At 47.9% G+C, this 25,164-nt stretch overlaps 7 protein-coding genes across 7 annotated transcripts; 3 read left to right on the top strand and 4 right to left on the bottom strand.

Annotated features, from left to right (window-relative positions):
- Positions 1-119: 119 nt before the first annotated feature.
- On the top strand, positions 120-1,065 carry GRX7 (Monothiol glutaredoxin-7; the record flags this gene model as incomplete). Its single annotated transcript, XM_031149397.1, has 2 exons — positions 120-636; positions 692-1,065. 2 exons carry the CDS (start codon positions 120-122, stop codon positions 1,063-1,065), a joined length of 891 nt encoding a protein of 296 aa, XP_031005660.1.
- Positions 1,066-1,905: 840 nt separating this feature from the next.
- On the bottom strand, positions 1,906-4,122 carry cao1 (Copper amine oxidase; the record flags this gene model as incomplete). The annotated part of the gene is made up of 4 exons (XM_031149396.1): positions 1,906-2,273; positions 2,324-3,574; positions 3,623-3,740; positions 3,787-4,122. The coding sequence occupies 4 exons, from the start codon at positions 4,120-4,122 to the stop codon at positions 1,906-1,908; spliced, it is 2,073 nt and encodes a 690-aa protein (XP_031005650.1).
- Positions 4,123-5,147: 1,025 nt separating this feature from the next.
- aes1_2 (Acetylesterase) lies at positions 5,148-6,092 on the bottom strand (the record flags this gene model as incomplete). Its single annotated transcript, XM_031149395.1, has 2 exons — positions 5,148-5,874; positions 5,926-6,092. 2 exons carry the CDS (start codon positions 6,090-6,092, stop codon positions 5,148-5,150), a joined length of 894 nt encoding a protein of 297 aa, XP_031005658.1.
- Positions 6,093-7,612: 1,520 nt separating this feature from the next.
- CCC1 lies at positions 7,613-8,628 on the bottom strand (the record flags this gene model as incomplete). The annotated part of the gene is given in 3 exon segments (XM_031149394.1): positions 7,613-8,058; positions 8,207-8,214; positions 8,231-8,628. The coding sequence occupies 3 exon segments, from the start codon at positions 8,626-8,628 to the stop codon at positions 7,613-7,615; spliced, it is 852 nt and encodes a 283-aa protein (XP_031005631.1).
- Positions 8,629-9,544: 916 nt separating this feature from the next.
- Positions 9,545-11,600, bottom strand: ygaY (putative transporter; the record flags this gene model as incomplete). Its single annotated transcript, XM_031149393.1, has 6 exons — positions 9,545-9,988; positions 10,044-10,165; positions 10,261-10,567; positions 10,724-10,957; positions 11,005-11,217; positions 11,334-11,600. 6 exons carry the CDS (start codon positions 11,598-11,600, stop codon positions 9,545-9,547), a joined length of 1,587 nt encoding a protein of 528 aa, XP_031005664.1.
- Positions 11,601-15,866: 4,266 nt separating this feature from the next.
- sre1_1 (Sterol regulatory element-binding protein) lies at positions 15,867-18,962 on the top strand (the record flags this gene model as incomplete). The annotated part of the gene is made up of 3 exons (XM_031149392.1): positions 15,867-15,942; positions 16,013-16,677; positions 16,902-18,962. The coding sequence occupies 3 exons, from the start codon at positions 15,867-15,869 to the stop codon at positions 18,960-18,962; spliced, it is 2,802 nt and encodes a 933-aa protein (XP_031005657.1).
- Positions 18,963-19,811: 849 nt separating this feature from the next.
- On the top strand, positions 19,812-23,323 carry niiA (Nitrite reductase [NAD(P)H]; the record flags this gene model as incomplete). Its single annotated transcript, XM_031149391.1, has 4 exons — positions 19,812-19,972; positions 20,042-20,192; positions 20,255-22,257; positions 22,306-23,323. 4 exons carry the CDS (start codon positions 19,812-19,814, stop codon positions 23,321-23,323), a joined length of 3,333 nt encoding a protein of 1,110 aa, XP_031005630.1.
- Between the last annotated feature and the right edge of the window lie 1,841 nt (positions 23,324-25,164).

Here is a 25,164-nt window from a genome sequence, read left to right as displayed (position 1 = left end):
CGCATCTGACAAGCACTCACAAGAAGCCTCATTCCCGTCCCGTATCGGAGGGGCTATCGCAGATGCCCAAATACCACCATAACTGTGAGTCCTTCCCTTTCCCATTCTCGGAGGCCACCATGACTGACAGCTTCAACGCAGCCATTTACACCACCCCCTTCCTCAACCGCTCTACCAATATGCCGTCGATGCGCCGCGTCAAAATATTCGGCCTCTTCGTCGTCCTATTCGTCGTCACCGTCCTATTCTACACTGCCTCGCTCCGCCAGAGCCAATCGCAAGACTCGCGGACTGCCAGCGATTTCTATGACAAGACCGTCAATGCCTTGAACAACAAAAAACCGGGAGGAGGAACCTCAGGTGACGAAGAGGTGGCAGCTGCGATGGCGAAGAGCTTGAAGGAGGCTGCACAAGTGGCGAAGGATAATGCGAATGCGAAGGCTCCAAAACCAGATCCACCATCCAGCATATTGGGGGTTGGAAGCGCAGCAGAAGGGGCGAGAGAGGAGAAGAGTGTGGCTGGACGGAAGAAGTTTACGACTGGGGAAGCGCAAGAGCCTATCAAGAACAAAGTTGAGACGCAGGAGGACCACGATATTGAGGTTGAACTCAACAGTATCTTGAAGAAATCGCCGAGTAAGTGTGCACATGCGTTTTATAGAAAGCCAATTCTAATCTTGGGTGTTCATAGTCATCATATTCTCGAAATCGTACTGCCCTCACTCCAAAAGAGCCAAAGATATTCTCCTCGAAAAGTACATTATCAACCCTGCGCCATTCGTCGTGGAATTAGACAAACATGAACTGGGACCTCGACTCCAAGCCAAGCTTGCGGAACTCACAGGGCGAAGCACCGTTCCCAATGTGCTTATAAACGCTGTCAGCATAGGAGGCGGAGACGATGTCGCTGATTTGGACGCCAAGCACACTCTGATTAGCAAAGTCAAGAGCCTGGGACTAGGGAAGATTGTCGAGGTACGAGAGCGGCCTGTTGCTGAAGAAGCAGACAAACCCGAGCCTAAATCCGAGATCAAACCCAAGCCACAGGCTCATGGTCTGAGATAAAAGCTGGCTTGGTGTATTAAGTAAGGGACGGCGATCTTATCAGGTTTGGGAAGGCTATGGGAATCGACAGGACATCACATCACAGGAGTTTATGGCTTGGTAAGGAAATCAAACTGCACTGCGACGGCGTCCTTGGGTTTGTTTATCGTGCACAAAGCATAGGATGCGTATATCATACCTACTGATAATAATGCAAGGGGTTTATATCATAATGAGGAGTGTCCCGTTTGACTGCTTCGAATGAAGAGGCCTGGCAATGAAGAGTTCCAACCCCTTCTCCGAGAGCTAGAGTAAGAGAGAAGGGAAGGAGCTAGTGCTTCTCTCGATATATATATCCAGCATGATTGATGGCCCCAAACTGTCAAATATTACATTCTTCATCTTTTTTCTCAGAACCCTACATTCCTTCTCTTTATTTATATCATCCCAACTTGATCAAGTGATTGATCCCTTTGATCCAGGAAACCTGTGTTAACTCTTAAGGTATTAAAAATTCCTTAGTACTAGCTATAGTGCAGTGTGCTAAGTACGTGAAGGTAGCTTCTCGTCCCTGTACATGTGATAAACCATTCATAAATCTGGATACTCTCTAGTGGAGATTGCGGTTGTAGTCATTTGGAAGGTTATAGATATAGTATCGGTCATGAATAACTTCACGGGTGCGGTTTCGATCATTTGGCGTAGAAAACATCATGCTTTTACTTCATTATAGCTATCATTTTAGTCCTCTCGAATTATTGGCAACCAGCTATCTATCAGGCTATGTACGAGATATGAAAACGAAGATGAATATATCAACCCAATGCCCCATACGCCAATCCAAACTTCTATTCACATGACCTACTTTTGACAACACTCGGCACCTCCACCAGTAACGACCAGCTTCGACATCTTATCCGCGGCGTCGGTCACCTTGGACTTGTTCGCAATCTGACTTGGGGTGCTGCAATAGCTGGGTGGGACATCTAGAGCTGGGTTCTTGAGGAAGAAGTTTCGTGGTCGGAGTAGTAGCGACATCGGCTCTGCGGGCATAACGGGGAAGTCTTCAGGCGCGGGGAAGTGAGTGATACCGAAGGTGTGCCAGAGAACAATATCGGTGTTGTCAATGGAGGCGTCACCGTTGGCAATCCACTCTGGGATACCTTTGGATGGCTCGCCGGATGTTTGGGGCACGTGACGGCCGGCTGGGTAAAGTTGCTCGTCGTCGTCTAAAAGCAGTTAGCTATGATCGGGTGACTTGATTGGACATGTTGCTTACATTGTGTGACATGGACGGCATGTCTTGCGAAACCAGCTCGCTTCCACACGAGAGATCCTTCCTTGGGGAGAAGTCTCGGGACTTCCCTGCTGACGAGCTTGTAGCTGGATGGCTTGTGGCTGTATGGGTTGATTTTGTTTGTGTTGCACATATCCCAGGTTCGTGATGTGACGCCATCATAGTCACTGATTGCCTCGCTCACAGTCGAGTACTTTGTTCGCTTTGCAAAGAAAGCGTTGCCGTATGGGTTCTCTTTGCTACCGACCTCACCAGCGCCTTGAGCTGCATCAACTTGGAAGACAGTGTTGTTAGGACCATCGATGTTGGGGTCAATTCGCAAGCAGAAGAGATGTTGATGGTTGTGTGCGTTGACTCCAGGGTAGACTTCAGTTCCCCATCCCTTGGTGTCCTCTCCTGGAAGCATCGCATAGGTGTTTAGGATGCCAGTGAGCTTGATTTCCAGCTGAACAGTCCCGTCTTGATGGAAGATCCAGTAAACGCAGTACTCGTAGTTGGCTGCCGTGAAAATGTGTGAGATAATGAGCTTGCGGCCTCGGGTAACTATGCATGACTCGTCACGGAAATCTGTGTGCTTGAATAAGACGCCCGCATCTTCTTCGTGTATACAAATAGCGTTCTTGATGGTGGTGCTCTCTCCTGCTCGGTTGACAAAGGCAGCATCCATGTAATGAATTGCACCTTTGCAATCGCAGCCCAGGGAGAGACTGTTGGTCATGTAACCACCGCCGTACTCTCCCAGATCAAATGCATGCTTCCTCTGATGAGGATGCTCGGGGTTTCCGTAAGGAACAACCATCTCCACCAGGGACAGTCTATAGAAGATCGGCCGTACAGTTCCCTTGTCATTGTATGTGATGTTGTTTAGCACAATGCCTTCCTTGTAGTTGAAGCCAATGTGGACCTTCCAGTTTTGCCAATCAATGACACGTCCCTCAACCTTGAACGAGACCCCCTCTGGTTGTGTGATGTTGATGGGCTTGATGTCCGTTCGGTAGCCGCCCTCCTGCTCAATAGATGCTACGTGGTAGTTGTTGGGTTTGGCCTTGTTGACAGGTCTGCGGATCTCGGGAATATCGATATGAATAATTTCTGCCTTGTCTGCATCGAAGATGGGGCAAAAATCGAGGGGGAACGAATACTGGCTGTCATCTATATGTGGTCGGTAGTACATGAGCGCCTGTTGAAGTCGGACGCTATTTCCAAATCTGTGATCATAGCCAATCGTCCAAGCTGAATATTATTAGCCAGGAAATAATTGATGGAATCAAATGGACATACGATCGCAGAAGACTTTGTGCATATCTTCTGCCGGAATACCGCTAATCACGCACTGCTCAATGACCTTTGGGTCTTTTCGCACAACATGCTCGACAGTCTGAAGATCCTCCATGGTGATCTATCTCCAATGAGTAAAATCCAAAATAGCCTACCAGGAAACTTACCAATGGCTGAACTCCCTCTAAAATATCCCACTTGATGACCTTGGCGGTTTTCAAATCCACCAGTCCATCGTACACTTTCCCACCAGGCGCAATGGCTACAACATCTGCCACTCTGCTGGGCCTTGAAATATTGACTGAATCCTCAAGCCATTTCAGCATTTCTGCCTTCGGAGGCTCCCTAAGTGTCACTGCATTGTAATTAAGCTGCCCAAACTCCTTGCCCAGGATCTGGACTGCGGCGTCAATCTCTGCATTGGAGAGAGGGTCGAAGGGGTGGGGAGGAGGGCCAGTGCCAGTGACATGCTGGGCAACGGACTTGAGTCTGTCGAGAGCCATTATAGAATTGCAGAGAATGAAGTTGGTAGTTACAGAAGCTCCTGTGTATTACTATAACAGTTGCGGGATGTGAAAGTCAGTTGAGGAGGGGTAGAGGGGAAGATATAGCAGATGATCGGGACTTGGTGTATCAATCGGGTCAAGACTCAAGAGAGAAAAGTGAGATTAAACGTTTTTGAATTGTGTGAAGCTCTTGCAATACTTAATTGACACGCCTATTTTGACCCCTCGATATGCAACCCGATGGCGGTGACTCGCCGTTCGTCGGAACCATCAGGCTGGACGATTGTTGATTTTGGTTGGAAGACGCGAGTGATAAGACGATAAACGGGATCCGATGGCTGCATTGGGTTTAGTCAAAACCTGTCGATCAAAAGAGCGGGGGAAGCCGCCCTCGATGTCCATTTTGGGTATTTGTATCCCAAAACATTGTTCGGAAGAACTTCGTGAAGTATCAAAGAAATCATCTATTATTAGTGCTGTGGCAAAGGTATAGATTACAAAGTCGCAGCTTCATTACTGGCAACCGCGTGAGTTCGTGGGTGGAGAGTACTCCTCCGTATTTGAGCCGTCATCTTGGCAGACTGCTGTACATCTTTGAACATGGAAAGATTACATGCGGATACATAAACCCATAAGCAGCTGAAAGTTTCATGGCTTTGAGATATTCAATCAACAGGATCAGGCTCAACCAACATTTGCCAGAAAAGACATTTCAAAGAAACACTCTTCATTTTTCACGTTCATTTTTGACGTCCACTTGATGCTATATTTCATTTTGAACGCATAGTAGGTACATATGAACATCTTATATATACCATCTCGGCTAAGACACGTTTGGCCCAGCTTCCAACTGTTGAGCAATTGCCTGAGCCAGCGCTTCATGCACTGGATACGTGGGATGCAAGCTATTCAACCAAAAGTACTCGTTGACAGGAACACCACAGCTTGCATCAAAAGTATTCGTAGCCGAGGTGCCACTTCAAAACGTCAACGAGATTCACAAGTATCTCAACAGGAGCTGCTTACTTTTCATATGCAGCGCAATATGCTGTGGTGTTTTTGTAAAGTGCGGTTTGCGGATAGCTTGCTGGATTATCTAAAACCTTTGTGAAAAGGGCATTGGCATCGACGGTGAAAATATTCACATCGGAGTGATTCGATTTCAGATTTTCCGCTAGATCCAGGAGACCGGTGTTCCAGGCTGTGATATCAGCTTTCTCCATCGCCTGGTTACTGGCACTCTGGGCGAGGGTCAAGGGTGCTCGATCAACAGGTGGGACATTAATAAAGGCAAAATTGCGAGCACCAGAGGTGTAAAGCGTTTCCACAAGTCCATCGAAAACAGAAAATATCTGCGCATTCAGGGTCGTTGTAGCGGGTTCTCCCTTGGACCATGAGTTCCCAACATCGTTAATGCCATCAAATATGGTAAATATTGTGTTGTCAGATGCCCAAGGTGCTGATGATGGCTTGGATGCGTAGGTTGGTACCCATTCGTTCTGGATTTGGTCGGAAACAGATGATACCGTTGGTAGGTAGGGAGCAACGAGATTCGAGTCGATTGTAGCTCCACCATACGCAAGGTTGTATGTAAGAAGCGTGGAAGCATTATATTCTACAGTCAAGTAATCGACCCAATTCGGGCCGTTGGAGGCAGTGTAGCCTGGATATGTTGGGTTGCCCAATGGATTGGTAGGAGTTGGCTGTGTACCAGTTCGATTGAACCCAGTCTGAGTGTAGGAATCACCGCTGTATTTATCTCAGCTTAGAAGAGCAGCTGAGGAACGAAAGTCAACTTACAAAACGAAAGCATATTTAATGCCCGACCATCCTGGCCAGTTGGCAGTGGCTTTGCAGGTAGATTGCGATTGGAAAATTTCACTACGCCCACCATTGACTGCCACGGATTGTGCAGAGCAGAAAAGATACAGAGCAGATACAAAAACCGAGAAGAATGAGACCGACATGCTTTAGCCTCTACAAAGAACTAAGAGTTGATATTTAAGGACAAGAGACTTAACTAACAGGATTCGTGAAATCCGAAAGAAAGGAATGGAAATATGAAAGTCTATATATACTCATTATTATATAAAGTAATGTCAATTCAGGCACAAAAAAAGAAAGCATCTTGCCGGTATCGTAACCCGTAAGTGTGGGGAAATATAAATTGAACCCCCTTTTTGACTCAAGCACGGAGGATGCGACTCCGCAAGTTTAAAAATCAAAAATGTCATATGTTCCCGGGAAAATATATTATCCGCGAATTGATGAAATAGAAACCCGTGAAGCATACGACGGGGATTGATAGGGTGAACTCTCCCCACGCACTTCTTCTTCTCACTCTAAAGAAAAGGCTTCCAAGGTCCAAAATCTCGCTCATACATGACTAGCCCACACATGCCGATTCAATCACCTCAAAAACCTCCGCAATCTTCATCTTCCGAACCCTATTAATTGACAAGAGCTGAGTATCGCACGCCACTAAGCTTGCAAGCGCCAATATACCTTACTTCTCTCTGTTCTCTCTCCCTCCATAATGAATCAACGGAGGCTCTGGAGATGTTGTGGTAACAATGCATGGATTTCAGATGCATATGCGGACTCCAGGTTCGAGCACCATATTCAGAAAGGGGTACGAGTCCTGAGTAGAGATGAAGGGCTTTGAAGAGGAGGCATGATTCGGAAGGAAAAAAAAAAAAGACTGATGATATCTATGAGGCGGTGGTTGGAGCTTCTTGACTTTGGAGACGAAGGATGCTGATGCTTTTGGCTCTGTTAAGAACAACAGACTTAGAGAAGGGAATAGGAATGGCAATTGCAATAATATTGCTCGGGGATTCCAGCAGCCCGTCGACGTTGACACGACCTTAGCTTGAACAGTGCTAATCCGTCTTGCTGATTTGACATATGTAAAGCTTCTGGTTGTTTCATGCGTTCGAAATAAATTTAAAAGCTCAAATACTCGATGGATTGAAACCCGCCAACGAGCGGCAATCCATATTTATGCAACGCGCTTGGACTACTTAGTATGTGTGCAAATGTGTAGTTTTATGCACGATATACTCGGTGAATTATTGGTTGGTGTTACCTTGGGTTAGGTAGCAGTACAGTAAGCGAAGAGAGAAAGGGGAGAGGTTTCGGCAAGATGCATTTTCATATAGGACGCTAGCGGCTTGTATGTTATTGCTGTTTGAGTAACTACTTTCTGAAATGGGTCACTGCAGTGCTACGTTGAATCATGGTTGAGTGCTAGGTACATGTGCAGGTACTTAATTGATGAGGGAAGATCGTCTCTGGATATACGGATTCCTAAGTACCACGCAAATGATATCTAGCTGCTTTTACTCAAATACCCAACAAAACATATACATGCTCAATCGACGTATCGAGAGCTACCAAACGCCACAATACAATACAACGCATATCCCTTTCCCCCCAAACGCCAAATCCATCATGCATTCATCAATTGTACACTCCTCATATAATATCATACTCCCCCATCATTAAAAAGCCTCACTAAACCCATCGCTGCTCCCGCCGCCGCACTCCCCACGACAACCATCTGCACACCCCCAAAACACCCCTGCCTAACCGCCCTTCCTCCCTCCCATCCAACAACCACGCACGTCTTGACATAGCCAAACGCGAATAGCGCGAGCACCATGACGCCGATCGAGATATACAGCCCCTGGAACACCTGCTCGGCGCCCACAAAGAAATATGGGATCAGCGGTAACAAGCCGCCGAAAAAATAGGCACCGGCGATGGTCAGAGCGGATGTCAGGGCCCGTGAGGACGCTGGTTCGGACTCGCAGTGTTGGAATTGCATTACGAAGTCTACGAGTTTGGGCGACGAGGTTAGGTGCGAGGTTAGGTTTGTGAGGGTTTCGGCCGGGATGTTGTAAGGTTCGAAGACGGCGGTTAGGTCGGAGACTATGGTTTGTGGTTGTGTGGATTAGGGATTCGGTTTCGGCTTTTTGGGCCAAGTAGGATGCTCTGGTTTCTGTTAGCTGACCGTTTCACCCCCAAAATATTTCTCTCCTGAGAAATAACAGATGAATGAAGGGTGAGGGAAACTTACGATTCGCTCTTTGCCCCAAGATACCCTCCCAGTCCCATCGAGATGGCACCAGCAATAAGCTCCGCAAATCCGCCATAGATAACCACTTTCGTATTCCCCAGCGCCGACAGGCCAGCCGTGAGAGCAAAAGGTACAGTCAAGCCATCTGAAAGTCCGATTGTCGCATCCGAGATAACTCTTGCGTCGATACGAAATCCTTTCTTTGCATTCGCTTTCTCGGTCTTGCTATTGCTACGAGACTGGGCTTCTAGATCCCCAGATTCTGGGTTGGAGGGGGGAAGAAGAGGTTCGGAGGAGACGTTGCTCCAGTCTGGTGTTTCAGGGTACATGTATCCATGGGTTTTCGGTTTCGATTGATGATGGCGGGGAATGGGAGTGCGTGTTTGGGAGAAGAAGAGGTTTTTGAGGCCGACGAGGGACATGGCTCCTATTGGCGAATGGGATGATTGTGAAGGATGTCGACGTCTGCGGATTACTAGTCTTGAGCGTGGAATTGGAGTGCTTTCGTTCTCTAAATGGTTGAGTATGTTTGTCGTCATGGCGGATTATAGGATATATATATATATATATTTACACGAAGTTTGTTTCTGGAAGAAGCCAGGAAATGGTCAGCATGAATTGCAAATCTCCTGATTCGCTGCATGTGTATAACCATGGGGTTGTCATTGGCTCAACGGGTGTGACGCAAGGCGCAATGCGTCAGGCTACTGTAAGCTCTAGTCGAATTTTGGACAATTGCAGCTTCTAGATGAATAACTCGAGGCCTCTGATTGGATGTCCGGCGGGTAGTGCGTCAAGCTGTGAATCTGCCGTGAATCTGTAATGTTAATACCGTTTGTCTGATTGGATATTGGGCTTATCCACCGACTCGGCCGATCTGTACGGAGTATTCGGTCTTTTCAGTGAGCACGTTTTCTCCAAACCTTAATTGATACTTCGTAGTCGTGTTCCCACTTACACGGAGTTAACTACGGAGGTACAGGTACAGTACACAAACTGCGGGGTGCCGAAGATCATAATGATTTTTGGGGGTTCATCGTCTCTCCTCTGCTGATTCCCGTGGGTGACGACTTCTTCTCAGTTGTTGAAATTGCAGCCCTCTCTGTGCATGTGGTTGCAATATGCTGCTGAATTGCAATCAAGGGACTGGCTTCTCAAATGCTGTGCCCAACGTCCGGAGTAGGACAGTTCAGAGTCGTCGGGATATCAGAAAGTGATTATGTAAACCGTTTTCTATATCTGATGTGTGCAACTGCTGATATCGATGTGTTAGCCCGTTGGGGCAATGCAGTAGCTAATAGCTGTTGTCTGCCGTATACACAAGACTTTGGGCCATCGTCAGCTCCCATTATCCTGCACTTTCATTCTACCTTCATCGGTCTTCTCTGCCTCACTTCCAGATACCGCCTCCCTCTTCTCATCCTCACTTCCCTCCTCCAAAGCCTGCTCCATCGCCGGTCTCTCCATCTTTCCACCTCCCAAATCCCTCCTCCTAATACCCCAACCTCCCCTCCACCCCACCCACCCCTTTTCCCACGGGCCCCTCACAAAACAAAACACCAAACCCGCACCAATAAACCCAATACTACACCCGCCACTAGCCTTCCATCCTCCCTCCGCGTAAAGTCGATTCCCAATCGCAGTGCCTGCAAGCTGGCCGCAGAATACGGACACCATGAAAGCGGTGTTGACACGATTGCGGGCGCGCGGCTCGATGGAATAGATTGCGGAGCGGTTTGCGATCTGGGAGGTCTGGATACCGATGTCCATTGCGAAGGCTTGCTGGGGTAGATGTGAGAAGTGGGGCTAAGGGAGAAGTAGAGGGAGAGCAGCTTACGATGATAGGACCAGCTACTGTGATGCGCCCAGTGAATGTTCCTACAATGACGCCGGCTAGGCAGTAAATTAGGCCAAGGATGACGGAGAAAAGGGGGACGAAGCGGTCGATTACTGCTTTTGCTGGAGGAAGTGTCAGGAGATAGATAATCAAAGGTATATGTTTAATGAGTGGACAGCGTTCTAATGGGAAAAGGTAGAGCAAAGGAAGCGCTTACAATGGAAAGGCCCAAAACACATGGCTCCAATTCCTACTAGCGCAAAAAGCCCAATTGAAACCGGCGAGTATTCATAAGGCGGCTCCGAGAGCAAGAATGTAAGCGTAGTCCAAAAGCTCGTAAATATGCTCGATGTACAGAACCCCACTATGCAAGCCTGTACCAGCACCGGATGCTTGAATATCATCTTCAGGATTGAGAACAACATGCTGAAGTAGTTCAATCCCCCTGGATTTGTAGAGGGGTAGTCGGGCATGAAGAAGAAGAGAAGGACGAGGATTAGATATTGCATGCCGAAGGAGAACCACTAGATCACAGGGAGTTAGTTATTTCCTCTTAAGAGTGTTTCGAGAGCAGAAGAAGAGCAAGTTCCCTTTTTAAAAAGTATTTGAGTAGTTGGAGTACATCAGACGAAACATGATAGAAGGGGGTAGGGTAAAATCCAAGAGCCAGTTATCCTTACGTAGATGCTGCGCCAGGATGTATATTGTGTTAGTATTCCGGACAGGAGGCGCGCGATGAGCATTCCGAGGAGCAAGCCAGATACTACAATTGAGAGAGCTGTTGCGCGGCGGTGAGGTGGTGCGAGGTCTCCGACAAGGGGAAGCATGAGTTGAGGGGTTACCGTTGAGGCGGCTGTGATAAAAGACAGGGCCAGGAATATGGGGAAAGACTCTGTGAGGCAGAGGCCAAGCCACTGTTTATTTTGTTAGTGGATTATATAAGGGAAAGGGGCTCGCTTACAATGGTTGCTGTGAAGAAGACCAAAATGAGGACGAAGGCTCGACGACGGAAGATGTCGCCCAGTGGGCAGAGGAATAACAGACCTGCTGCATAGCCTGCTTGCATCAACGTTGGAATGAGAGAGGCGCGCTCGTTGGAGACGTTGAATTCGTCGGCCAAAATGTTAAGGATTGGGTGGTTGTAGTACAAATTTGCGACAGTAAATGTGCTGGCCTACTAGGTCAATCTTTGGATAAGCCTCGAGACGGAGAATTTGGAGTTGATCCTCGAAGCTGCCATGCTTCAAAGTGTGTTGAGTACACTTGTAAAACAATATCCTGAAGACTTACAAATCCAAAAAGCAGATTTAATCCCATGCCAAACTTGGGCGGATCTTCTGGATCCCATCTACATCTTTTAGGGGTCCACGTGAGGACCTTCCAAGACTTTTTTGCAAACTCCTGGTCTTTAATCCGAGCAAAGAATTTCTTCCCACTACTTATGGTAGATGTAGACGCTTTGGAGTCTTCTTCCCCCCGCCTCGCTTGCGTAGTGACCCCCACTTCTGTCGACTGTGCAGCACTTGCGCTGGCATTGGGACGAATCTCAACTGCCATTTGACAGAGTTTTCGAGATATCAAGGCACGGAGATACAAATAGATATAAAGGTGCGAGAAAAACAACGACAAAGATAGAAAATTGTATAGTATAGTTGTGGTGAGAATCATAGTTAGTGGCGGATGAGGTTGAGAACTACCTTGTCGGGATAGATTTTGTGGGGCTTTGCCAACTTGCTCAAGCTCTAAGTGGCTAACGGCAATAAGCATCCGGTGAAGATGATGCTGGATGGTGAAGATCGAACAGGGTTATCTTCACTGTGCATCGCATATGAGAGAGTCTTGGCAATCTCTCTCATTTGACGTACGGAGGTGCAGGTGCAGCTCTTAAATGACTGTACGAGTACGTACAGTACGGCCGTAAAGTAACCTCTGTTTGCCCCGCCAAGAGTTACAATCCTTTTGGGCTGCACCTCCGTACCACAGGAACGAATAATTGAAACAACAAGGCAATTGCTCTCATAAGTTCTATGGTTTCTTCCAAGAAATTGCATGCTTACTATAGGTGGACCCATAATTCTGCGCCTTGTGTACTTTGTGAAATACATGGATTTAGCAAAAGTCAACCTCCCTGGGAGCCTTTCTTGACTGCTCACACAGCTTCATAGCCTCCTAAAAGAGGCACAGTGCTACCAGGCATGAATCTGTTATGTTGGTTGTTCTTGTACAAGCGTATGGAAGCAAAAGCTTCAGAAAAGCCCTTCTCCTTTTCATTCTTTCTCATAATTTAAACAACCTTTATTTATTCACAAGTTCCTAGACATCCAGAAACGCTACAAAAGTACCAATCTACTTCTGCCTCGAAGTAGTCATTTTGATAATTATAACTTGGACACTTTCGAAATCAGCTCGATCATCATGACGGCCAGCAAGACTACATATCGATGGCTTGCCTTGACGACCATCGCCCTCTTCACTTTTGCCGTGACCGTCCTTGCCTTGGTCGCCGACACCCAAAGAATAAAGCGAAACTACCCTAGCGATCAATACACCGTGTATGGCGGCTTCTGGGCTTCCTATGTCCTCACAAACGGAACCACCATATACGAACCGCTCGAAACCAGTTATTTCCTGACCCACCTCAACCAGGGCCCAGACAAGTTCATTCTCGCATCTGGCTGTATCTCACTTGCCGCTAGCGTCCTGGGGATGTTCTTTATATTTGCGAATGACCATAGTCCAAGCGCAGGGAAATTTGGCATCCTGTTTGCCTCCCTCTCGGTGGGGACAGCATTCGGTGCGCTGGTTTACGCCATGACTTTGTATACCAAGTCTGGGAAAACGCAGGACCAGTACGCCGTCCGGGATGGGTCTTTGTATACGGCGACGCTTGAGGGGTGGACTTGTACGTTAAGGAGGATCCTGAATCTTTCTTATGAGAGAAAGGATTACGGGAACATGTGCAAGAATTCGGTAAGTTGATTAGCTGTTGACATGGCGAATTAAGCCAAATGCTAATAAGATTCGACAGCGAACTGCAAGGTTCATGACGATTCCTTTGCTCATTGTTAGTCTTGCTTTTTTGCATGCGATGGTGCGCCGTGTTAGTCCTGCTTTTTTCTATGCAATAGGGGCTCGCTACAGCAACCCCCAGACTATAAGCTTAAAGCAGCAGACGAGGAGTCCCGAGGATGTGGAGATGACAGGGCGTACTTCTGCTTCTACCGCTCAAGATACCCCTCCACCTTATGTTGCGCCGAATGAAAGCAAGCTTTGAACTGATACAGGGAGGAGGAGAAGAAGAATATCATATCAAGGTCTAAATGAGTAATTCAAATCAGCCTTTTAGTTATTATCCAATGACACCGGCGCCTAAGCAAAATTCAATTTGTCCCCTCCCATCCAGACATGTCACTTAACACTTCCCAGCCATTTCTTCACAGATTTCCTTCCATCCTTGCTTTCCTACTCCTTCTGCCTACCTATCACCTCGTTCCACATCTGCTCATACCAGACCATTCCTTTCGCCGCCTTTCCATTCCTCCTCGCCGCCTCATGCATCCTCATCGTGTCCATACTCATGAAAGCCGATGGCCCATTGGCACAACACCCTGGGCCGCAGAAGTATAGTCTCTCGCGCCCCGAGAGGTAAGTGGAGAGGGCTTTTTCGGCATCTGACTTTGGCCGGAAGGGGAGAGAGAGTACGCAGTGTGGGTTTGCTGAGTACATTGTGTTTATGTGTTGTGAAATCTTTCTTTATATGTGCTTCTTTTGGTTTGGGGGATGTAAGTATACCCAAATGTTATGAATCCAATTTTCTGTGTTTCATAGTCAAGTGTACACAACGGTGCAAATAATAGAGAACGTGGCTGTGAAAGGAGGTTTTAGTAATTGTATTCAAAACAAAGAAGGCATTTGCTTTGTCTTTTGGGAGATTTCCAGGACCCCATTTTGATCGCCGACTTGAATATACGAGCGCTGTTTCTTTATTCCTTCGGATACCTTCCGCCGTTTGGATCGGAGTGTCTGAAAGCAAAAGTACCCTTTTATGTTCTAGTAGCAGTAGCAAGGCTTACCGGAAGAGCCAGTTTCCATGGCCAGGCCTTAGCATGCGACTTCTACGTGTGGCATTATTAAAGAAAAATGATGCAGACATTTGCAAAATGACATACTGCACCCCGATGAAGAAACGATCTAGTTCCTTTTCAAGCCCCCGGGGATTTTCTTGAAGTAATAACTGGCTCTGACTTAAGAGCATACCCCTTTGCAATCTGAGATGAATGCGCGGGAAAGAAATTCTCTGCAGCATGAATTTGATATTCCGAATGTGGATTATATCAATTTGTCTGAAGTCTGTCGACACCTTCCTGCTTTCAACATACCTAGGAAACCTTAAGGCTCGGGGATTTCTTCTCGGTTCTATCTTCCCTAGCGGGTTATTCGATCTCGTCGATATTGTCTACCTCATCAAGTAACAGCTGACTCTGAAGCCTGGAAAACCTTCAAAAGAACGTTGTCTGAAAGAGCCGGTGGAATATCCATCCAGGAAATGGCCTTCTTATTCTTCGGCCCGGGATCCTTTGCCTCCTTGAAAGCCTCGGCACCGGACTTCCCGGTGGATGGACCGTTGTCGATGGTGACGTCTTCACGTTCTAACACAATGCCATCGCCAGGTGAGCTGTTGTCACTGGCCTGTGGAGTTTCGGATATAGATTCAACATCCTCGGGGCCTGCCCCTCGAGCAACTGTCAAGAGAGAAATGGTGAAACATTTTGCTGAGGTACGCGCGAAACTAAACGTTTCGGTCCTTTTGGAAATGGTTGGGCGTAGTCAGAAAAGCCCTGAACATCTTTGATCAGGTTGTATCCCATCGCTCCGTTGAAACCACATCATCCCAGGATGCATCTTGGATACCCACCATAGTCTCCTGTCTTTCTTCCATTGCGCGTTGTCGAAGATGTGGGTTTTCTCAACAAGATCTGTAGTCCAAGCACTAGATTCTAGGAGTAGTTAGGAGTAGTTTGTCGGTAGCAGCATGATGTACCATAAGCTTCGCATATCATCTTGCAAGCGCGGCAAACTGACAGAGAGCATGCTTATTGGCGGTTGCAAAGAAACAAGCTATATTTTGTTCTCAGGTATAAAACCACCTGCCAGCGTTGACTTGATCTTCAAGAACTCCTGATTCTTTCTGGAGCCGTGATCCTGGTTTTTCGTAACAGTAATACCGAATAGCGTCCTAGCTCTCGTCATCATCGCAAAAAGCAGTTGCGTATCCACCAGCGGCATAACCCCAAATATCACACTTGGCGGGGATGGTACGAGTAACGCGAATGTCACGAGATTCGTGTCTTCTCTGAAACTATCTGGAAGATAAAGTTATCGCCGATTTATATGCCTAATAGGCAGCAGCTGCTGGTTAGCATATGCAAACTTCCATTTGTACGTCTACGACCGATAGGAAGCATATAAAGGTCATGATTGATGGAGATGCAGGCCGTGGGGTTTAACACACTCGGTATCATCTTTCTTACAGTCCATTATCGGACAGGTTGACTGAGACTGAGACTGAGACTTGTGCTCATACAAAAGTACTATTCCGAGTGAAGAATCAGGAGTTGAAGGGTTACTTATCCTATTAATAAATTGACGAGACTTGAGGTTGTAGGCGAGGAGAAGCCGAACTGAGCATCACCACCACTGCATAAATGGTTAGCGCACTTATATATGGGCCCATCTGCGCAGATGCCGGAATGGCTTCAGAAATCATACGATGTTGCCACTAGCGAATAATTTCGTCCTCTCAGCTTATATGCAGGTAGCACAATGCAAAACCATTCCCTCAATAATCACCCCACATTGCTCTCCTCCTACGCCTGCCCAACAAGTGCTCCCTTTGTCCGTGTGATTGATCCTATCCTTGCTCTCTTGCCTACTCAGGCACATTCTTGCAGATAAGACTGAATGAACAGCATCAGCCCATTCCGTTGATATGGACTCTCAAAGCACCTTGGATCCCGCCGTCCTCTCTGGCATGTCTCCGGGTTTTAATGCTCTAGACGGCTTCGACGACACTCTGGCGTTCACCGATCCGCTGGAAGGGGACGATCCTCTGTTCCCAGTTGACTGGGACCAAGAAGACACCCCTCCTTACGAAGGCAACCTCTACTCGACACCTCTCAATTGGGACCCTCCAGAGGCCAAGGTCGAACCACTCCCAAACGCACCCTACCAGACAATGCCGTTGAGCTCACTGACTCCGGCCCAACAAGAGAAGCTGCGCAACATCGCGATGCCGCAACATCTCCAATATCGAAATCAACATAGCCCAGCCAGTACGCACAAGAGCGCTTCTGTCTCGTCTCCCGAGGCGAACGACAACAGGCGAAAGCGCAAGTCCACTTCTTCCGCAGAGGAAGAAGATGACGAAGACGGGGAGCATCCTCCCGTGAAGAAGACCGCACATAACATGATTGAGAAGCGATACCGAACAAATCTTAATGACAAGATTGCTGCGCTGCGGGACAGCGTACCAAGTCTGCGGATCATGACAAAGAGCGCTCGAGGTGAAGATACGGCCGACGACAGAGAAGAGCTACAGGGTCTTACACCTGCCCACAAACTGAACAAAGCTACAGTGAGTAGTCCCATTTTTCAGTCCACCGTTATAGCAAATGTTTCAAGCGTCCCAGACTGCTGGTTGAGACTTTACGTGATTCTATCTGATGTCTGTTTTGGGTCTGCGGAAATCGGTGAGTAGTTTCGTGACAAGCAAGTGCTTGCATGTCTCGATAAACGGACTGACGACCGTTAATATATTTCAAGTAATCTATTTGAACAATACTAATTTCATGTTTTCAGGTACTTAGCAAAGCTACTGAATATATCGCCCATCTAGAGAAGCGAAATAAACGACTACAAGAGGAGAATGTTGAGCAGAAGGCACGCCTTGCTGCGTTCGAGACCCTCTTCCGTTCAGGATCCATGGGCTTTAGCCCAACACCTCCAATGTCGAATGCCTTCCAGTATCCTCCTGACTACAATACTCCGAGTCATTCCCCTGTTAATGATCCTCAAGGGATGATTCAAGTGCCGGAAGATATCCGTCGACTTCAACGCCAGTCCAATCAGCAAACATACCCAGTAGGACAGTTCCAAGAACTGCAGCAGCAGGGTCGCCAACAACAGATGGGTCCAAATGGATGGCAAAACGGCGGTGGTGGCTATTTTGGCAAGCTGATGGTTGGATCATTGGCTGGTTTAATGGTCATGGAAGGCTTCACTCAGGCGGAAAGCGAAAGCGACGAACCTGGAGCTCGAGGCCTCTTTGCCCTCCCGGTGCATCTTCTAAGGACAGTGGCACATTACATTCATTCATCCATCGACTTTAACGTTCTTGGTTACCACGTTTCGACCTCACAATTCCTGGGATACTTTAAATTCTTCCTGGTATTCGGCGTTCTATTATATGTTTTCTTGCCATCACTGTTTGCGAAAAAACCAAAATCGCATGGGGGCAAGACTCAGAACTCTTCAATCGTTGCTGCCCCATCTCTTGCTTCATCTATTCAAGTTCGCAGACAGGCCTGGCTCACTGCAGTTCAGACCGTTTGGGTGCCGAGTAACAACTTTTTCCTCGAAGCAGCCGCATTGTGCCTGAAGATGGTCAAGCTTAGCTTCCGCAATACTGTCGGCTCTGACAGTTATACATATCTCACAGGGATCAATCAGCAATCAGAGACTGCTAGAGTCAAGACATGGGGAATTGCCCTCGACGCGCAACTGGCTGGAGGAGATGTCGAGGTGAGCAAGAGTCGACTTACTCTGACCTTGTTGGCTTCCGGCACTCTTCCAGATACGCCAGCAAGGCTCATGCTCAAGGCCTTGCACATCCGGGTACTTCTCTGGGAATTTGGTAATGCAGGATTCAATGGTTTCTACATGTTCCATGAAATCGCGGCAAAGCTCGCTAGATGGAAGTGGAACGAGGCAAAGAAATTGCAGCGACTGATGTCCAGCACAGAAGACAAGCAAGATGACGAACTACCAGGATACCTCAAAGCTCTCCTGGAGGAAGAATGTGACGATGTTCTGACGGATTGCATTGGTCAACGTGCTTACAATCTTGCCTGGAATCTGCCGACGAACAACAACGTCAGAGTCGGATACAAAGGTATGGATAGTGTTGTAGACGACTATGCCATTCGAAGCCCATTGGATGCCGTCGCAGCTTGGTACTCCAGCCTTCTTTGCGAACAAGCACTTTCAAAGAGTCTCGAGAGCAGCAGCGATGACGCTGTCAGCCAAAAGTCCATCATCGAAACCATTGCTCTTGCTATCAAAGTCGCACCCATTGGCTCTGGAGCTCAGATCCGAGCATTCGTCGCACGTGCAGTGTTGGTCAAGGAGAAGCGCGGTTTGAACATCGCTGCTTCCCTCAAAGCACTGGGCCCATTTCAGCCAAACAATAGCAAAAGTACGACCTCCGCGCCGAGCCTCATCCACACAAGTACTTCCATCGCAGGCCTGCCGGACATCAAGATGTCGCTGCGTTGCGCTATGGCCATTGCCCATCTCGAGCGCTTCCCTGCGCCTGACAACCCCACTGCCGCTCACCCCATCATCAACAGCGTTGTGCCTACCAACTTGACCCTCCTCGGCTTCACGGCTGCTTTCAAGCTCATGGAGAGTATCCAAGCACATGACATGGTTGCAGCGAGCTGTACCAATGCGCTTGAGAAGCTGGCTGGCAATCTGAGGATCTGGGTTGGTGGGAAGGATGGGGAGCAAAGCGGGCTGGATAAGGATATTAGGAAGGAGATGGTAGAGAGGTGTCTGGGTACTACGAAACGCATCATTGGGATGGAGAAGGATGCCGGGTATGAGACGATGAGTGAAGATGAGACAGGCGAGGGTTGTTGATCAATTCCTTATTCGCTGCTTTATTGCTTTTGCTTGTTTCTGGGATAGATTACAGATAATGGAGAAAGGGTGGTACCATTGACGTGGTTTCTTTTGTACAGTACATCACCCTCGGATTACCCGGCGGCGTTTTTGGAGTAATGTACTCTCGGCTACAATGGCATTCATGGTTATCTGTCTATCGAGAGAGTTAGTCGAAGAAAAGCTCCCCACACTCGGATCACAAATAAGTAAGAAAATGGATAAAATATGAAAAGCAAATATGCACTCGGTACGAACCTTTCAAGACGTTTACGAGCATTCCAGTGTGCATAACTACAAGCCTATGATATACCTCCGCGTAGATATATAGTCCTTCCTTTCTGAAGGTACCTACTGTAACTACAGTGCATTTCCGACCATCTCCGCGCCTCTCTCTTATCAGTGCCCCACTATCAGCTTATAACCAATCATGCGTCGTCAATTTCTTACCTGACCAATCATTTTCTTATCAATATCGCTTATTACCCTTTTCTCCAGTAGCAGCAAAAGAAGACCGAGGAGAAGAGCTGCTTAACATGATACTGACCTTCATTGGGTGAGCAAAGTATGTCGAGAGTCAAATGTCATGCCGTGGAGAAGCTACGGTCATGGCTACCTTTGAAGCTAAAGATATCCCAGGTTGCGGACGACGGTATTGTATCTCTTCCCTCTTCGCTCTCATTCTCCCATTCTCCCATTCTCCCATTCTCTTACCGCATCTCTTTCCTTGATCACTTCGCCAAAGAGATATCCTATGCCACTGCGTGAGGGTTTGTGTGCTTTGACGTGGAATACTTGTATAAGACCAAGACCGACATATTGTTCCAAATGGCCGGTGGTTGGCAACCCCAAGTCTCCGCTGTAGAAATCAACGGTGGTCCTCTTAAAGGAGGTCCAGATGGAGTCATTGGATCTGAGAACGATGGTCCTACGGGTGCAAAGAAAAAGGTTGTGATTGTTGGGCTTGGAATGGTCGGCATCAGTTTCATGTGAGTCTCTAACAATTGAATTTGAAGCGCCCAATATTTTTGAGCTATTGCTGATGATAAACATCACAGTGAGAAACTTATGAAATTGGACGCCCGAAGACGAGAATACGACATCATCGTCATTGGCGAAGAAGCGCATCTAGCATACAACCGCGTTGGCCTCACATCTTTCTTCCAGCACCGGAAGGTCGAGAACTTGTATCTTAATCCGAAAGAATGGGTATTCTCCCTCTCCTTATTTCTCATGTTCAACTGGACCAATTACTAACAAATAATTAATAGTATTCAGCTTGTCCTGAGGGCTCCCTAGACTACCACCTAAACACAAAAGTAACATCCATCCACCCCGACACCAAAACAGTCTCCTGTTCCTCGGGCGAAGAAGTCTCCTACAACATCCTCGTCCTAGCCACGGGCTCCGATGCCCTTGTCCCACGCCACACGCCGGGTCATGACGCAAAGGGTGTGTTTGTGTATAGAACCATTGAGGATCTACAGAAACTTATCGATTACTCGGCTTTGAAAAAAGGGACTACTGGCGCTGTTGTAGGTGGTGGCTTGCTTGGGTTAGAAGCAGCGAAGGCGATGATCGATTTGGAGAACTTCGAGAAAGTGAAGTTGATTGAAAGGAATAGATGGGTGTTGAGCAGGCAGCTGGATGGTGATGCTGGTGGGTTAGTTGTGGAGCAGGTCACGAATCTAGGCCTAGATGTGCTGCTAAGCAAACGAGTAGGCCGCATTGAAGTCAACGAGGAGAATGCGGTGAAGGGTGTGGTATTTGAGGATGGGGAGAGCATGGAGTGCTCCACCATCTGCTTCGCGATTGGGATTAAAGCGCGCGATGAGCTGGCAAGACAGGCGGGCATTAAGTGTGCGGATCGAGGAGGTGGGATTGTGGTTGATGGAGAGCTGAAGACGAGTGCTAAAGACATCTATGCTATTGGTGAGTGTGCGAGTTGGGAGAATCAGACGTTTGGACTCATCGCGCCGGGGGTTGAGATGGCGGATGTCTTGTCTTTCAATCTTACGCAAGCAAAGATACATACGTACAGAAAATTCAAGAGGCCGGATCTCAGTACCAAGTTGAAGCTGCTCGGGGTCGAGGTTGCGAGTTTTGGCGACTTTTTTGCGGATAGAGATGGCCCCAAGCACCTCCCTGTGAGAGCTGCGAAGAAGAAAGAGGGGAGCCCGGACCCGTTGCACAGGCTGACTGATGGGCCAGCTCCTTCTCCCGTCAAGGCTTTGACGTACAAGGACCCGTTTCAGGCTGTGTACAAGAAATATTTGTTTACTCTTGATGGCAAATATCTTCTTGGGGGGATGATGATAGGGGACACTCGCGATTATGTCAAGTTGGTGCCTATGGTCAAGAACCAGAAAGCGCTGGATATTCCACCCAGTCAATTTATCTTAGGAGCGAGCAAAGAAGGCGACGACGAAGGTGACGATCTCGACGACGACACGCAAATCTGCTCCTGCCACAATGTCACTAAAGGAGATGTCTGTGGTGTGGTTAAAGATGGATCCTGTAAGAGTATTGGAGACGTGAAGTCTTGCACAAAAGCTGGAACTGGTTGCGGTGGTTGCATGCCTCTCGTGACCAGTATCTTCAATGCCCAGATGAAATCCATGGGCAAAGAAGTCAAAAACCACATCTGTCCGCACTTCAACTACTCTCGGGCAGATTTATACAACATTATTTCAGTCAAGAAATTGAAGACCTTGCAAGAGGTTATGAAAGCGGCAGGTAACGACCCTGAGAGTCAGGGATGCGAGGCTTGCAAACCTAGTATTGGATCCATCTTCTCGAGTTTGTACAACAAACATGTTATGGATAAACCTATTCACGGTTTGCAGGAGACTAATGATAAGTTTTTGGGTAACATTCAGAGGAATGGGACGTATTCGGTGGTTCCTCGTGTGAGTGCCGGAGAGATCACTCCAGATAAACTGATTGTTATTGGGAATGTAGCCAAGAAGTACAATCTCTACACCAAAATAACTGGCGGGCAGAGAATCGACATGTTTGGCGCCAAGAAACAGGATCTCCTTGACATCTGGAAGATGCTGGTGGAGGGTGGAATGGAGAGTGGACATGCGTATGCAAAGTCACTACGTACCGTAAAGAGTTGTGTGGGTACCACTTGGTGCCGATACGGCATTGCAGACAGTGTGGGCATGGCCGTTCGATTGGAAGAGCGATACAAGAGTATACGCAGTCCACATAAAATGAAAGGGGGGGTCAGTGGTTGTGTCCGAGAGTGCGCTGAGGCTCAAAACAAAGAGTAAGTTCCCCTGACCCTATGCCTCTAGGCCGTCTAACAACCTATAAGCTTCGGTCTCATCGCCACAGAGAAAGGTTTCAACATATTCGTTGGCGGCAACGGCGGCGCCTCACCCAGACACAGCGAGATTCTCGCCAAAGACGTCCCCCCGGACGACATCATACCCATCTTGGATCGCTACCTAATGTTCTACATCCGCACCGCCGACAAACTGCAACGCACCGCGCGCTGGCTTGAAAACCTACCTGGCGGAATCAAATACCTTCGCGAAGTGATCCTGGAAGACAAACTGGGCATCTGCGCCTCGCTCGAAGCGCAAATGGAAGAACTCGTGGGCACATTCTTCGACGAGTGGGCCGAAGCCATCAAAGACCCGGAGCGCGCGAAGCATTTCCAGCAGTTTGCGAATACGAAGGACACGCTGGAGAATATGGAGAATGAGGAGGATAGGGGACAATTGAGGCCGGTGTATTGGGCCAAGGAGAGTGCCAAGGTGGACTTCAAGAATACGAACTGGACAAGCTTGACATGGCAGCCGATGATTGAGGCGGCGCATTTCAAGGGTGCGGACGAGACGCCTAATGGCATAAGTGCGAATGTCAAGAGAGGCGATACGCAACTGGCGGTCTTCCGAGTCAAAGGGAAATGGCTTGCAAGTCAACAGATGTGTCCGCATAAACGGGCTTTTGTGCTCTCGGATGGGTTGATCGGTGATTCGAAAGATAAGCTCTGGGTCTCGTGTCCGTACCATAAGCGGAATTTCGAACTCACGGGCGAGCAAGCGGGACGGTGTCAGAATGATGAGGAGGTCAGCATTGCGACGTTTCCGGTGGAGGAGAGGGAAGATGGTATGGTGTATTTGAAGTTGCCGCCTGTGCATGAGCTGGATGGAGTGCTGGGGACGAAGAAGTGGATGGTGAAGAAGGGGGAGAGTGGGGAGAGTCCGTTTGAGAAGTTGGATAGGCGGATTGGGTTGAATGGGACAAAGATGAAGGGGAGAAAGCCGTTTGAGGCGAAGAGGGCGTTGGCTGCGGGTGGTCCGGGAGATAATGGTATTGATTGGTAGATTGGCATTCGTGTACAAGAGCGGGTTGGTGTTGGATGTGGAGATTGCAGAATTGTATATGGAAAATTGTTCATTGCTCTAGGATTTCAAAGCAAGATTCCTTGCAAAGCTGTCTCATATGGGCATCAACTTTCATCTGTCGGATTTCTCGGGGTTCCTCTGTGGATCGTCATATATGTCACCGCCTCCCCGGATTCCCAAACATCCTAGCGCAGATCACGGGATCAATTCCAGCCTCGCATCCTTTTCCCTTAATTAAACCTAGTTAATTGGGTCAAGTGGAGGAGATGCGTACGTTTTGATTCCAACAGGAGCCGGTGATCAGTCAGAAGGAACAAATCAGTGTTTCGTTTCAATGAACTGAAATTATTGATTATGCTATATCGAGGTACCGGGCTATAGTAACGCTAATTCGCCTCATATGTATTTTATATATATATTTTCCCCTCCTTCCGTCTCCCAGTATTCCTTACATTGCTTCCAAACAAGTTGTTCAGTCTGTCTTTTCCCTCTTTCTTTATACACAGTCTCTACACACCCACGTTCTATCATTCAAGTTACAAAAACAAAGCGTGAACACCAACAGTCTTTTCCAAACCACCATATCACTTCCATTTCCCACAACAATGCAATTCCCAACTATCATATCCCTCCTACTCACCACTCTCGTCGCCTCTATCTCCGCAGCCCCAGCCTCAACACTCTGTCTATGCGCCCAGAACGCAACCGGCAACTTCTGCAACACGCGCTCAGTGCCCGGAGGAAATCTCACGGGGTCGTGCGCGGACGCTACGCTGTATACTTGTAATGGGACAGCGGTACCTGTCTTGTCGAGCCCCTGTGCGCCGCCGGGAAGCTCGTTCAATCTGCCGTGTGTGCAGAGGGAGAGCGAGGGGGATGTTTGTGCGGTGGTAAGGGAAGGGTTTTAGTTAGGTGGAGCTGTGTTGTACTGTACTGTAGGCGTACTAGGAATTTGACATTTTGGGAATTTGCAGTCTGCGACTTTTGCATAATTTCCAGTACTGATCTCCTGACCTTTGTTAGTTGATGAATAAGTATGTTATGAAGAGGCGGGGTTTCTTCCGTTTGTAAGAGATCTTTGGTTGGGGGGAGACTCCCCGCGACGTGCAAGCACGGCGGCTACCTACCTGGTAGCAAACGGACTACCCAGCCCAAAAGGACAATCCCATAAATCTCCGTTCTTTTCTCTTTTCCAATTTGAGCAAGCTCATACCTTTAGTATTTCAGAACCGCTTCCAAGGATGCATCCATCTCTGTGTGAGACTTGCGGTAAAAGTTTTGACAGCAAGCCATCATATCGGCAGCATAAGAAGGCCATACACACTCGTATTTTTCCCAAGAAAGGATCAGGTTCAGATATTAGACCCCAATCGGTACTTTCACCCCCTCTCAAAGATCAAATGACTGCCATCTTGCTAAATAAAGCCCAGGCAAAGCAGCCACTTTCAAGCTCGAGCTCGAGCTCACAGGAATCGCAAGGGGAAAACTGCGAACAGGACGAAAAAAAAGGGAATGAATCAGACAGCAGAGTAAGTTCAATCATCCATCGAATTAGCAGTCTCTAATTACTTGTTGAAGGAATGCACAAACCCCCTCGGCGCTCTCTTGGATTCTTGCAACCTGCCAGAGCAGACTTGCCTCAGATCTGGAAGCGAACTATACGAGGATTGGGAACTTGTGGACATGATCCAGGGAGACGAATTAGATGATCATGCTGTCAGCAAAGGGGTAGAGGTTGTCATGGATGACATAGGCTGGGGATATGTAGGAAAGATTGCTCGCGGGTGGAATATATACTGAATACTGGGAAATTTGGACGC

The sequence above is a fragment of the Lachnellula hyalina genome (genome assembly GCF_007821495.1).
Source record: "Lachnellula hyalina strain CBS 185.66 chromosome Unknown contig00060, whole genome shotgun sequence".
NCBI lineage: Eukaryota > Fungi > Ascomycota > Leotiomycetes > Helotiales > Lachnaceae > Lachnellula > Lachnellula hyalina.
This window is presented reverse-complemented; position numbering and strand designations above follow the sequence as displayed.